This window comes from Halichoerus grypus, chromosome 2 (genome assembly GCF_964656455.1).
Source record: "Halichoerus grypus chromosome 2, mHalGry1.hap1.1, whole genome shotgun sequence".
Taxonomy (NCBI): Eukaryota; Metazoa; Chordata; class Mammalia; order Carnivora; family Phocidae; genus Halichoerus; species Halichoerus grypus.
In genome coordinates, this window is record NC_135713.1 from 196,963,267 (window position 1) to 196,978,252 (window position 14,986).

Below are 14,986 nucleotides of genomic sequence, written 5' to 3' on the forward strand. Positions count from 1 at the left end.
AGATACAATCCTTAACAAAACTCCTAGACTTTAGAGCAAGATGCATATTCATCCCTAGAAGGCACAGCCATTTTTCAAATAAAAGGAATCTAGTGCCTACTTTGTCTGCAGATTCCTGGTATCTTTTCTTTAAATACAGAGATTGGATGAGCACCTATACTTACTGGCAACAGCACCTAAGAATCGAGGCTACAGAGTACAAAGGTTTACGAGCTACCAAGCAGCAGGAAGTTAACAATGGATGGAAGCTGGGGCTAGGGATGTAGGTGGTCACAATTGTGTGGTTATATCAAGTCACTTAAACTCTGCTGGCCAACCCCACAGCTATAAATTCAAGGACCTCAACTACATAGTCTCCATAGTCCTTTCTTGCTTTAGAATTCTAAAAACATGGGGTGCCTGGCTGACTCAGTCGGTGGAGCATGCAACTCTTCATCTTGGGGTTGTAAGTTCGAGCCCCACGTTGGGTGTAGAGATTACTTAAATAATAAAATTCCAAGAACCTGGCTCTTCCTGATCCTGTGACTACAGAATTCACCAAGGAGGAAAACAAAGGGGAGGATTTAGATGTATATTAACTCAGATTATTAACCCACATTTAAACACAAGCATGTTTTTATCACCTAAGAACATGTAACTTAAGCAATATCAAATCCAACGCTTTGTAAGAGCTGTCCAGGTTCTTTCTCAGTGACCAAAAGTTTTGCCCGTCTCATGTGAATATATTCTACCATTTCAAATAAGTTAAATACCCCAAGAAAGTCTCCATATAGTTGCAGGCTGTTAGGACAAAATAAACATATCGAATTTAACATAAAAGGGATACACAGGAAATGAAAACAAGGACCAAAAGGTAACAGTGCATTTCAAAATTCTGAGATAAAACTTGGGCCTTCATTAGCTCTGTACCAATGAGAGTCAGTTCACCATCTTATCCAAGTTACTATCATGAATGCTTTATTTTTCCTGAGTTTGTGCTTTAAGTTACAGAAAACATTAATACAATGAGAGGTAGAATACAAAGTTTAATAAACCCAGAGCCTCATCCAATGAGTTATCCCCTGCTCTACGCCTTCACCTTTCAGCTTATTCTTCTACCACATTTTATTAGATTCACTTTAGACCACTAAGGCAAGTCTTAATCATACCAACTACTCCAGCAACCGCCCGATAATTAATCTTCATAAAATGCAATTCTGCAAGTTAATTTGCATCACATAAGCACAGACTCTGCTCAATACCAGCAGGTGCTATGGTGCTTGATGGTACAATTAAGCAAAAAGGGAGAATAAAGACCATGCATCTCAACTCTTATCCCTAAATTTGCATTTAGACCTAAATAAGAATCAGTCCTGCATGCTTCTGAACTGCTTAATGTTCAGTGGATTTTTAAAGGTATGCATGTGGTAGAGAGAAAATTTAAGAATGAGGTTTTCCATCTTAATGACTCATTCGGATTGAAGAAAGTACTGTGAAACTAAACAAGTCAACTGAATGATCAAACTCAACATGTGAAAAAGATTTATTAAGATTTCGAAATCAGGCAAATGACTCATAACTTGATCATTGTTTTGTAATCCACCTATTAAATGTTAAACATCCGTGCACAGCTTATGATTACAATTACACCGAAGAAAAACACTCAGGATAAGATGAAAGTAGGATTTGAACTATTCTCTACATTGTAAGTAGTTAAGAATTAAGTTGCAGCATCTAAGATTTTTTGTGTCATCTCCCATTTTCATGTTTTAAGAATTACAGTTGCATGCACTCATTCAAAACGAAAATACATTAAGCTCATTTACTGCCTCTTAATTTCAAGACCAATCCAAACGGAAGCTAACAAAAGCCTTTACAAGCACACGCCTAGCTTTCTTGAATCGATGAGCGTTTTATTCTAATTACAACAAACGGCATCACAAATCCTACTTTATTAGATAATCCAGGAAAGGAAGAACGGATGAAAAGAGAAGTGACAGGGATTGGCTACTTATCTGTACAGCTTCAGAGAGTAAACAACTACTGCCCATTAAATCCATATATTTACTAAATCTGCCTGGTCTCAAGAGCACCAGACCACGGACCAACAACCGGACTTCTCTCTGCCCCCGCGTCTGCTCCTACAGAGCAGGAATGGTAAGGCTAGCTCCCCGCAGGGCACGAGCATCTCCTAAACACAGGTCCACAAAGCAGTAGTACAGGAATTTTTCTGTTGCAAGTCTGAACGCACAGGAAAATCCCTCTTCTGTTCCAAGCTGCAGCGCTCTGCAGCACCCCTCTGCCTTCCTTCACAAAGGTTTCTGATCAGGTTTATGATCTCCTGAGTTTAGCACCATGGAGAACGAATAACCACTGATGAGCCAGAAGTTGCAATTAGTACGCGGTTTCCAACACCGTGATTTTAAATAGGCTAGTTGTTCTTCCCCTCATTAATGTGTATGAGCAAATCTTGTCTCAGCGTCTCACCTCTGGTCATATAATTTCCACGCTGTAACACCCTGGACTTCCAACAGGATGCTGTCATCAATTGTACCAGGTTCATGAGAGAGACCCCCCCCCCCTTGGAATAGTGTCAAAGCCATGCACTTTCTAAATTATTTTCTAAGCTCCAATACAATTTGTCTTTCACATGGAGATACAATGCTTTAATCTCCTGTAACTGCCACCTTCTTCTGCAAACTAGGAAACCTAAAAAGATAGGAAATTCTGTGTCAGCACAGAAGCAGTATGTAGGGAAAAGCATGTAGTTCTATATACATTTGTGGAATCTGCTTTTCTGTTGGGGATCAGCACTGGCGACAGCCTGAACAGTATGCCCACCTCCACCCCCCACCCGATCCTGGTCTATGCTGCTCCCTGAACATGAGCCTTTCACCCCTCCTCTCCTTTTGCTCCAGTTATTTCCCTCCCTTTAGAAAACCTTCCCCCATCTCTTCAAAGGAAATTCTCTGTATCCTACTCCTCATGAGCCCAGAAAACGTCTCCCCACATGCTTCAACAACCCCTATTTCATTTGGACTTCTATTATCAAGTTTTCTTCACCCAGCATTTCCCTCTGCTCTGATGCCAGGGACTCTGGCCCATGCCCCGCGGTGCCTGGCACGATATACAGAGCAGGTCCACACATCTGGCATTATCTCCTACTACGAGCAGTATCCAGAGTAAGTTTACTGAGTTGAACGACTCTTCCTTTTTCCACACCTCCATAGTCAAACTAGTGTCATAAGCCTAATGAACAGAAGAAACATTAAAGCCTTCTGTTAAATTATACAAAGGGGAAAATGGCTTCTGGAAATAGATTTCTATGAAAAATGTAATGGAGGGGAATGATTTGATTAATTGTCAGCACAAGATCAGAATTTAACCAATACCAATCCTGAAGTGTTCACTTCTCATCCTAAAAGTCTAACCTAAGGTTTCACCGTTTAGTAGAAAACAAGACCTGAAATAAAGGTTTGTCATGGAAATTCTGACAGGAGGACAGCGAAGCCTTAATTCTGTCACCAAGAAATGTTTCCATGTTTCCCTTCATGGCATCATTCTTTCCTATAAATCCAGGCTTTGTGAGTACCAAAAAAGTTTCCATTTGGCTCTGAAAAATGTTTTCTGCAGAACTGTTTGAATAGGAAGCCCTGCTCCACCCTGCCAGCCTGGTACATTCTTCAGCACGCTCATTTCTAAGGGGAGAAGATCCTGTGCTTCATGGGATGCTCTGGGGATGAACGTGTGCAAAAAGTGAGCGCTCCAACACATCCAGCATCTTGCAGCATTTACCATTCGTCTTCCCTCTCAACAGACTGAGATCTTTAAAGTGACTAATTCAGTTCTAATAGTTCCACTCGGGTGCTTCTACTGCCACGCTCATCTGGCCCTTCTCACACCAAGGCACAGAAACCTTTCAGGTACACGAAGTTTAAAAATATCAGAATCAATAAAGTTGAGCTACTACTGCCTGGAGCATGACCGTCTGGGTTTCAGCTATTAGCCATCTCGAAGTAAAATGGAACAAAGGACTGTACCAAGTACGTGTAGTGGAGCTGTATTTTTTTTTTTTAAAGATTTTTATTCATTTGAGATAGAGACAGAGAGCACAAGCAAGAGGAGACGGAGAGGGAGAAGTAGAGGGAGAGGGAGAAGCAGGCTCTCTGCTGAGCTGAGAGCTGGACGTGGGGCTCGATCCCAGGACCTGGAGATCATGACCTGAGCTGAAGGCAGACACTTAACCATCTGAGCCACCCAGGTGCCCCTGGTTTTAATTTTTCACCCTGTACCCAAGACCTTTCTCGGCTCCAGCTGCGGTCCAGAATAGGCTCTGGTTTCATCCGTGGCAATACGATTCATTACGGATGCCTAGATACTGCTCTAAAGACAGGAGGCACATTAAATCATTTATTCCTATTAGATTTAGCATTGCATAGAACTTACAGATACAAATTAGCATTTTCTGTTCTTTATTTTGAATAGATATGCTTAGCTTCAGAAAATACTTTTTAAGTCACCTAAAGATCTATCTTGACAGAACTCTGAACTATAAACTAAATTAAAAAAAATGGTAGGCAGGCAGAAGTCACTGTGATCCTTCTGGTTATGGACATTCATATCATATCTCTCCTTTTATATAATCACACACCCAACAAATATTTATATAGCATCTACCAAGCACCAGGCCCCGCATTAAACCCGGGAGACAGAAATAAGACTCACTTGTTCTCAAGGCTAGCAGAGGAGACAAACGACGCAGGGTGAAGGGTCCTAGGATAGGGAAAGCATCCAGAATAGCGAGGAGGATGGAAAAGGTCCGAACTAAACTTTAGGCTGAGACTCACAGGTGAAACAGGTGTTAGGAGGGGGGAAAAAAAAGTTGGGTTAGAACAGGACACTTTCTGGGAAACTGCAACTTATTTGCAATGACTGGTGGGTGGAGAGAAGGAAAGCATCCTTAGACGAGTCTGGAAAAGCAAAACAGACTTGAAATATCCTGAGGAGCTGGACTTCATCCTGATCGGGAAACTCTGCAATGAAGTTATTTTGAAAACTATACTTGGACTGAAAACAATACTTTGATGGAAAACAAATGAGCAAGCTAAGGGCTCATAGGCCTAAAAACTTAAGTCTGAATAACATTACCTAGGAGAGTGAAACACTCAGAGGGTAGTAAAATCATATCATAAAATTAAAGCGGAAACTCCAAAGTCAGATTCACCTGCAAAAATAATTATTAGGGGCACCGGGGTGGCTCAGTCGTTAAGCGTCTGCCTTCGGCTCAGGTCATGGTCCCAGGGTCCTGGGATCGAGTCCCACATCAGGCTCCCTGCTCAGCGGGAAGCCTGCTTCTCCCTCTCCCACTCCCCCTGCTTGTGTTCCCTCTCTGTGTCTGTCAAATAAAATCTTTAAATAAAAAAAATAATTATTAGGGTTTCTACGGCCTAGGAGAAGGAAGAACCACTCCATAGGCTACAGCATCGGATTCTGGTGGGGAGTGTGTAAGTAAAACAGAATGCTTGCACTTAATGCACTAAGTGAAAGTAGCAATTCAGAAAGCCATTAATCAGAAATTGTTTCCGAACAAGGATATAGCACCAAATGGGAATACCCAACAGTTTTGTCCATGCGTCCCTGCTTCTACCAAGTATTCATGCATTTTTGTGGAGGAAGAAAGTGTTGGGGAAAAAGGCAGTTCCAACTGCCCATCTGTACTGCGCTTCTCTAGGTTTTAGGTATTCCTGAACAATTTCATCCCCGAAGCGGAAATCCTTTGATCGGACCTCAGTGCAAAACCGCCAGAATTTCAAATTACACTCTTCCATGGATTGGTGTTCCCAGAATTGTACTGATGACCCCGGGAGCTCACTTATAGTTAACATAGCTTCCAGTTTGAGTAACCAATGAGACATGGGGTGCTGAGATGCTAACCCCGGGTTTGAAGATGGAAAATCCCGGTGTCAACTGTAAAAATCAGCAAGTTGTTGCGAAGAGTTTAGGAATGGCTGATCTAGTACATAAGGACAAATCTGTTAAAGGCAGCCAACTTACTTGGACCTCAGCCCCCCTTCTATCTCCTGGCACTTGGCGTCCACCCCGCTTGGCCCCCAGCATCCTATAAGCATCCCATAAGCTGTGATAACTAGACAGCCTTTTCTGAAAAGATGCCAACTCCATCCCCTCTCTGTTAAAGGTCATCCTCCCTTAAATCAGCCTGGTTTTCTGGAATTCCTTTGCTTACAGAGCCGAGAGAGGGAGGGCGGGGGAACTTTCTTCTTCCCTCAAACATCAACTTTCATTCTTATAGAAGGGATAAGAAACACCATCCCACTCAGGTGAGCTGATGGAAAGATCTACCCTGAAACACGCCTTCAAAATGGAATGTCAAAAGCTAAGGGAAACAGATTTTTAACCCATAACTGCTGAAAAACAGTTTCAGTTAGAGTCACAGGTTAAGTACAATATTTGGTGTGTGCTTAGCAGAGAAATGGCTCTGGGTTCAGAACGGATTCAGAGCAGCATACTGAAGTCACACAAATGTGCATTCAATTCCCTACAGACCTCTCAAATATCCAGTGTTGATCATTCAGAGCCCCAGTCTCCTGTTGATCATGGTCATTGGTGGGGATGGTGGGGATGGCTCTGTAAGCAAAGGAATTCCAGAAAACCAGGCTGATTTAAGGGAGGATGACCTTTAACAGAGAGGGGATGGAGTTGGCATCTTTTCAGAAAAGGCTGTCTAGTTATCACAGCTTATGGGATGCTTATAGGATGCTGGGGGCCAAGCGGGGTGGACACGAAGTGCCAGGAGATAGAAGGGGGGCTGAGGTCCAAGGTCCACCAGGGTATCTTAAAGATCCTGGCTTGTTCATTTTGATTTGTGACATTATAGAAAAAGCAAAAAAAAAAACATGCTAAGATGAATCAGATGTATCAGGCTATGTAAGTATTTGGCACACCAAATAAGCAGGTCCCATTTGGAGGCTGTTTCTATCACTGAAATTTGATAAGTGAGCCAGTCTTGTTGAGGGGGGGAAAAAAAAAAAAATCAAGTTGACTTGTTCCCTTTTCCAGTGGTCAAAGTAAGAGATAAGACCCTTTTGGCCCCACTGCCTCAGAGAAAGACAACATTCGAGCAGCGTGGTGGATGGCTCCGCTGTTCCAGGACAACAGCTCTGGGAAGCAGCCGGTGCATGAGACTACTGACACGAGACAGACCTTCCAGGTTTGAATCTCAACTTCAGTGACCAGACCAGACCAAACCTTTCTCCCTCTCCTGGGGAGAGGGAGGGAATACGCTGTGGGTGAGGCCCAGCTCTCTGCTAGACTCACAGGAGGAAATCAGCCCTGAGGAGATCAAGCAGCCAGGAGAATGTGAAGCCAAACAAAAATCAAAAGGCAAATTCTGTCATCGGGGGTATTTCAGATCTACAAAGGGACAAGCTTGTCTTCATCTCTAAGAATCTTAAGAGAATTATTTTGTGGCTTCTCGATCTACTCTGCACCCTTCTTTGTTCTCCCCAGTGTTTAGGGCCCTTGGTTTCACTATTTTAGGCAGCCAATGTTCAGTGGGATCCTGCTGTGTGACTTGCACAGGTAATATCCACGTTTTCAGGGCTGGCCACCTGGACTGCAATCTAAAGGGCATAGTGTCCACGGAGCACAAGGGGCAACAATCCAATAGATCTTCAGAAAAGTTTCCTGCTTCCACACAGATTACATCTTGGGGAAGGAAAGAAGTAGGGGGAAAAAAATCTTTATAGGCTTGTAAAAGGCTGTCTAAATAGCACAGATTAGAAGTTTTGAAGGACAACACCTCACATCTTGAGTCAATGTTAAGAACTAGAGACTAAGTGAAATAAGGACTATTTTAAAGCTATCTTACATGGACTCATTTGGAGCATATGCACCTCTCTAAAGTATACTTAGCTACCGATACTGTATCTACTGACCAAAGGGACCTACTACATACCAGCAGCTAGAAGTTGCTGCCTCCATCAGGTGAGAAAACTGATAAGGAATAAAAGTCTCAACCCTAGCTGCCATCTTCAGAGGGTCTGTTGCCAAAGGCCCAGGAGGAGGAGGAGATATCCTCTTGATGAATGGGACTACCAAACAGAGCAGAAAAGATTTTAAGTTGGAGAACATTAAGAGAAAACAAGTATATTCTAACCTAAATGTATTCTAAAATGGTCGGATGTTAGGAGGGGCCTACGTGGCTCAGTACGTCAAGTGTCCAACTCTTGGTCTCAGCCGGGATTTGATCTCAGGGTTGTGAGTTCAAGCCCCATGTTGGGCTCCATGCTGGGCATGGAGCCAACTTAAAAATAAAATGGCCAGATGTTAGTACTTTTGAGAATGTCAAAATGGAAATGTTAGGTCACTGTGTATTTGTGCAGTTAAAAAGCACTGTCCTAACATCCAGAAGTTGTAATTATCATGTCTACTCGAAGTCAAATATAGAGGACACACACTAAACAAGACAAGCACATAGCATGTTACAAATAGGTTGTATTTGAAATAGTTTATGAATTCAGACTTGTAGATGCAGTACAGAAACTCATGTAAGGAGACCTGTGGTTTACTTCAAAGAACAGTGCATAAAGTACATTACATATTCACTGCTCTATTTTGTCTAGTTCGTAAAAACTAAATTTCAAGTATTAGATAAAGGCAAGTCACAGAATAGAAATGGCTAAAACAAGTTTGAAAAATGTTCCGACTTATCCAGATGAAGATTTGGGGGAGGGAGGGGGCCTTTTCACCTCCTAGAGCAAAAATGTCAAAGATCTGCATTCTCCAATATTGGTAAGAGTGAAAGGAAAGGGGGACACTCAATACTGAAGATGTAAATTGTAACATTTTGAGAGCAACGTAGTTATACTCCTTAAAACTTACAGTGTACACACATGTTCTTCTAGGTATTCTAGAAATACTAGTGTCCAAGGATATTGACAGCAACACTGGACTAGTAAGAACTTAGAGAAATGGATAAGCTTGATACACCCACACATGCACCACTGAGTAAGTTAGGACAAAGGTTTTAATGGGGAAGGACATCCACCATATACTGTGGGGTGGGGGAACAGCAAATGATAGGATTTAAAATTTTGAGCTCTTAAAAGCTATGAATAAGTGGATTTTTTTAAGATTTTTATTTTTTTTGACAGAGACACAGCGAGAGAGGGAACACAAGCAGGGGGAGTGGCAGAGGGAGAAGGCGGCTTCCCGCGGAGCAGGGAGCTCGATGTGGGGCTTGATCCCAGGAGCCTGGAAACATGACCTGAGCCAAAGGCAGACACTTAACGACTGAGCCACCCAGGCGCCCCAATGAGTGGATATCTTAAAAAGAACTTATCCCTGAAGGAAAGAGAGAAGGGCATAGAATTTCACTTTTTACTTTATGACAGTTATGCTAACAGACTATTAATCTGCTAATCCACTCAAAAAAAGTCCATACAATCCAGGGGTGGGGGGGGATCATGCAGGCCCCCCTTGTGCCCCTAATATAGCCACTGATTTCACCAAAACTGACTCCAACAAGCAGGTCTAAAGGGGACCAACCTTATCCTGAAGTCTTAGTATGTAAGAAATGGTACAGTTTAGCATGCCTCCTTTCTCAAGTGTTATGTTTCCATAGGTTCCCACCCAAATATTACAATAGATGCAAATCAGTTGCCCAGAACCACACTTTCCACATTTAAACTTCAAAACAAAAAACAAACAAAAAACACATTTCAAGCTGAGACCCAAATATTGCCTAATGTAAATTCAGGTCCACAACTAAGAAATGTAAAGAGCTCCACCTTCCTTTCATCTTTTGTAAAGAGGGATGCAACAGACGGTTCTCTTTATTCTTTAAAGGAATATCCCTTGATTTCCCAATGTAACTCAGTGATTTTTATTCAATAGGGGTTTGAAGCACATCTTGAAGGTAGATTACACCATAAAATACCTTCATCAAAAATAGATTTAGAAAGTGTAAGAAACAAGTTCATGAATTTGAAGAACTTTAGAAGCTAACTCACTAGCACAATTTTAGAGTTATAAGTACACGGCGTCTCCCTAACATGCTTACTATTAAACAGTGTTAGGATAATGTTTTCTGGGTTGAATGTACACTTCGCACTTTCCCTAATAAACCGATGCCCAGATGGGAAATGTAACCAGAACTAAACAAACATAATATAGTGAGCAGGAGAGCTAGACGGTGGGCTAGGAGCCTGGGATGCCTTCACAAGGTACAAAGTATTAAGTTTAAACAAATAGAACAGAGAGTATAAGAAAGGAGATACTTGGTGTGTATAAAATGGGACTACAGATCCGAGGTGGAAATAAATGGACTTCTGGAAATAAATGGATTTCCTTCCGGATGCAATCAGTAGTACATATACACATTAAAGGCACATTCACACTAAAGGAAAAACATGCCTCCTAGCACAGCAACCCATTATAATCTAGGAAACTTTAGTATGTGCTAACTTGGTTCTGAACAATAATCAGTAATCAAAAACACAAAATTACTAGAATGATGCATGGCCTAAGATTAGTTATAGAGTCCAACCGAGTGCATAGGTAAGAGATAAAGAACAAAAACGAGCAAGAACAAGAAAAGCCACATGAATACAAAGTGATTCCATTTCTTTTCCTCAACACCCACACAAAGACAGCAGTTTCTGACAAGAATGTTCTTGGCAAAAAATAAAGTTACAGGAAGGTTTTTTTTTTTTTTCAATGAGAAAAAGGCAGCTCCATATGCAGATTACTAGGCAATACGATTTTTTTTTTTTAATGGCCCAAATTTACAGACCTCATTTTGAAAATAAACTTTTTTTTTTGGGGGGATCACAAAGAAAAGAGGACTAGAAATACTGTTCCTGTTTGGAATGCTTATTTCGTGTTGTACTTGAAAATAAAATCCAATGTGGCAGCTTACCTTGGCACTGGAAGCCTTGTTTCCCAAACCCCCTGAAAAACAGAAACAACAAAGTATCTTAACATATTTTGTGTTGTATACCATATTTTAAGCCAGTTATGAGACAAAGTACTCCACAGAATTAAGGGTTTGTACATAAAAACCAATGATTTGATAGGAAAAACATGCCTAGAGTACTGAATAAATTCAACTTCGGGGAAAAAAAAAAAAAAACCTACCTCTGTAGAGCCTCCAAAGGCTCACTGAATTGTTTCAATGTATCAAGGTTCTTTCCAGTTTACACTGTTACCCATACTTAAGTTTCCAGACAAGAACATGACTATGATATTCAGAGTTGGCTATAATATTCAACAAATACTTTACGGTTGAAGGAAGTGCTTTAATTTTGTCCCTAAAGACAAAATGAAAATCCTTTTTCTCCGTAAACACAACTAAAAAGTGGCTTCATTTGTTGTGAATATACTTAAAATAGGTGTCTAGAAACCACCAAACAGTACCACCCCACATTAAATTTTGGTTTAAAAGGAGCCAGATTTCACAAAATATTTTTATTGGTTGCATTTGAAGTTATGATCTAATTTTTTTAGAGCATCAATAGCATTCAAAGCAAATACAGAGGCTATTTTGTTCTTGTAAATTAGAAGATTTACTCTGAGCAGAGAGCCCTACCATGGACATTAAATTGTAAACACTGTTTCAACTACGATGAACTGCATTAAAATTCTTAGTCATAATCTCTTGCTTTACATAGCATTTTAAGTTGACAAAGCACTTCATGTATCTTTATATATAACTTACTCATTCCACAAACAGATTTAAGCCCAAACATTTATAGTTTTAAAGTATCAGTATTTTAATAGTTAAAACAAACTTGTAAATTACGGACCCATAGACACAATGAAAGACAACTGAAGTTAAAACTACTGCTAGATAATCCTGGTGAATATTTTCTTGGAACTTTCAAGTAGTTTCTAATTAGGAGAAGTATTACAGGAATTACTCAGGGAGGAAGCTGACAGGGAGACCTTTATTTTCCACTTCACATTACACCTGGTGACCTCAAGTACCATAGCAGTTCACCAGGGGCTAATCCTTTAGAGCAACTGATAGTGGAAAGACATTAGCTAGCCTGATTATGTATGTTGCAAGTCCCTTTCCTAATTCACCTACTCCTCCCCACCCCCAAAAGTAGTCTGCAGTCTCAATGCTCCCTTTTTATGGGATCTCACAATTGGCATGGGAGGCTGAACAAGTCCCCTTAACTAGATGCAGTAACCTCTTGCCCTGATGCTCCAAGAACTTCTTTTAGATAGCCTTATCTATAGTTACTTTGAGCACAACTGCTTCATATAATGACTACACAGTGGAAATCATTCGCAAAGGTGGCTGTGCTTTTCATGAAACTACTTTTGAGATTTCTAAAAAGGAAAGGAAAAAGCACCTTATTAGCACCGTGTGTGTGGGACTCCCTTAGAGATGCTTTTCCCCAGGTGTGATGGATTCGAATAGCCATCCATAAAGGAAAAGTTAAGCATCTTAGGACGCTTGTGGGGCCCTTAGAGGTGATTTCCTCCAGATGTGATGGATTCAGATAACGCCATCCATAAAGGAAAAAATTAAGCACCTTATTAGCATATTTGCAGGGCTTATGATTTCCCCCTGGTGTGGTGAATTCAGATGCCATCCATAAAGGAAAAATTAAGCACCTTATTAGCATATTTGTGGGGCTTATTCCCCCCTCAACCCGTGTGGTGAATTCAGATGCCATCCATAAAGGAAAAATTAAGCGTCTTATTAGCACATTTGTGGACTTCATCCTTGGAGTTGCTCCCCGCCCCCTCCCGGGGTGTAATGGATTCACACAGCCATCGGTAAGTTCTGCCTAGGGCCCCCAAAAGATACATGCCACAGAGGGTTAGTGGCCCTGTGGCACTGTCACCCCAGTGCAGCCCCCTGACCTACGAGAGACAGGAATTAAGGAACCCTCACCATAACTCTGACTTGGGGAGTTTCCTACCTACATTCAGAAACAGGAGATAGAAAAAGGTCGGGTATCTGCCAACCTGAGAAAAAAACTGCTCACTGCTCAAACTGGAGCACCTAGGGTTCCCTACGGTTCAGCTTTCTAAACTTTGGGGGTTGGGGGGAGGGTCACCATGTTCTGAGAGTAAGAACCATTAGCTCTCACTAGAAGAAGGTATATACAGTTCTGCCTAGCTTCGCAGGGTTCAAGACCCCTGAAGGCCATCCCTTTAGAGGTCCCCCCCCAAACCCCTGGGCCCACAATACCGCATTCGCTGTAAACTCTGTACCTGAACTCCGACACCTTACAGTAGTTTTCTTAACTAGGGCCTCTGTCCTCATCAGCCGGGCTGCAGGTCTAATCTCGTGCTGACAGGGTCTATTTTAAAAGACTCCCTCTGCCCTTCTGCCATTTGCCTGCTCGGTTTTAATTCCCCTCCCCCACTGCAAGCTTTCAACAGTTTGCTGCCTCTCCGCTCTCCCTGGGCTCACCCTGGAAAGTCCAGTCTCCCGTGCCCAGCAGATACAAGCTACAGTAGGCAAGGACCCAAGGTTCCAGAGGAGTCCAAGCCCGCTGGGAAACAACACCCCCCCTCCCCGAAGGCGCCCAGCCCGGCTCGCCAATAACTTGGACCGCGCGGCGCAATCGCCGCCGCTCCCCGGTTACTCCGGGCGTTTCTCCGGGAAACTCTGCCCTTTGGATTCTCTTTCTCGCTCTCCCCTTCGCTCACATCCAGCAAGCGGCGGCTCCCCTGTCCGTACAGAAGGGCGGGCGCGCCTGGGAGACGGAGGAGACACTAGACCCGCGGAGGGGATCAGTGTCACTGCGGCGCGGGGCCAGCCTCCCTCCTGCGGCAGGGGGTGTGACCTGGCGGCGACTTCCCCGGGAGTCCTGCCCGCGAGTGTCCCCGGCGCGCGCGTGTCGTTCCGGGCGAGAGTTCGGACTCGGCCGGCTCTCTCCAAGTTCCCCGACTGAGTCAGCCCCAAGACAGGCGCTCCGGGACTGGGGGGCCCGAGCGAGGGTCCCCAGGACGAAGTGACCCGGACTAGAGAGGGACCGGTCCCCAGCCCCGGGCGCCCAGCCGTGCGCCCCGGCCCGCGCGCACCTACCAGATGAAGTCGGTGCAGTGGCTGCAGAAGGTGGGCTGCTTGAAGAAGCGGGCGATGAATTTGTGGTCCTTCACCTCGTGCACGTTCTTCTGTCTCAGTGCCCCTTTGCGGGCGAAGCGGTTGGCCACGTCCTGAGACGCCGTGGAGTCGTTGGCCGGGAAAACGTCAGCCATGGTCCCCCCAACCACCTCTTGCCTCCGCCGGGGAGCGGCAGCAGCCCCGGAGGGCCGGGGGCGGGGGCGGGCCGGGGCGGGCGGGGGAGGGGCGGCGGGCGACCCCGGGCGGGAGCGCCGGCCGGCAGCCGAGGTCGCGGAAGCGGCGGCGGCGGCGGCCGGGGAGAGTCGGGCCGGAGCGGGCGCGGGAGCCGGAGCCGCTCGTTTGCTCGCCGGCTGGCCCCACGCTCACTGACAGCCCTGCGCCCGGCGCTCGCGCTTCCTACTCTCGGCGGCAGAGGCGGCCCGGAGCGGCGCCGCCCACCGCGCATGCCCCGAGCGCGAGAGCCGCGGGGGCGCGCTTGGGGCCGGGGGCGCGCTCGGGGCGGACGCGGGCGCCGGGGGAGTCGGCGCCTCCGCGTTTTGCGAGCAGCCCCGGGAGGGCAGGCGGCGGCCTGGGCCGGGCCCGCCCGAATTTAGGAGCGGAGGAGGACGCCGGGAGGGGCGGGCCGCTCTCCTCCGCCGCCTTTTTCCTTTCCTTTTCTCCTTTCCCTCCCTCCCCTCCCCGCCCTCCGCCCGCTCTCCTCCCTTTCGTCGTCGTCGTCCTCCTCCTCCTCTTCTTCCGCTTCTCGGGCTCTGCTCGCCGCTCTCCCGGTTCCCTCCGCCCACTCCCCCGCTCATCCTTCCCCTCCTGGCTCCCGGCTCCCGGCCGCCCTCGCTCCGGTCAGAAGTCCGACTCCCTGCGCGGGGCTCCACGCAGCGCCCCAGCCGCCTCTCGGTCCGA

At 44.9% G+C, this 14,986-nt stretch overlaps 1 protein-coding gene across 1 annotated transcript in view; it reads right to left on the minus strand.

Annotated features, from left to right (window-relative positions):
- PRKCA (protein kinase C alpha) overlaps window positions 1–14,521 on the minus strand; it is a 391,533-nt gene extending 377,012 nt beyond the window's left edge. Inside the window, exons 1-2 of the mRNA XM_036106826.2 lie at window positions 14,051–14,521; window positions 10,919–10,950 (exon numbers count right to left, since the gene is read on the minus strand). Of these exons, the coding sequence (XP_035962719.1) occupies window positions 10,919–10,950; window positions 14,051–14,223 (205 nt within the window). The 5' untranslated portion in view covers window positions 14,224–14,521. The remainder of the gene's footprint in view (window positions 1–10,918; window positions 10,951–14,050) is intronic.
- Window positions 14,522–14,986: the final 465 nt, after the last annotated feature.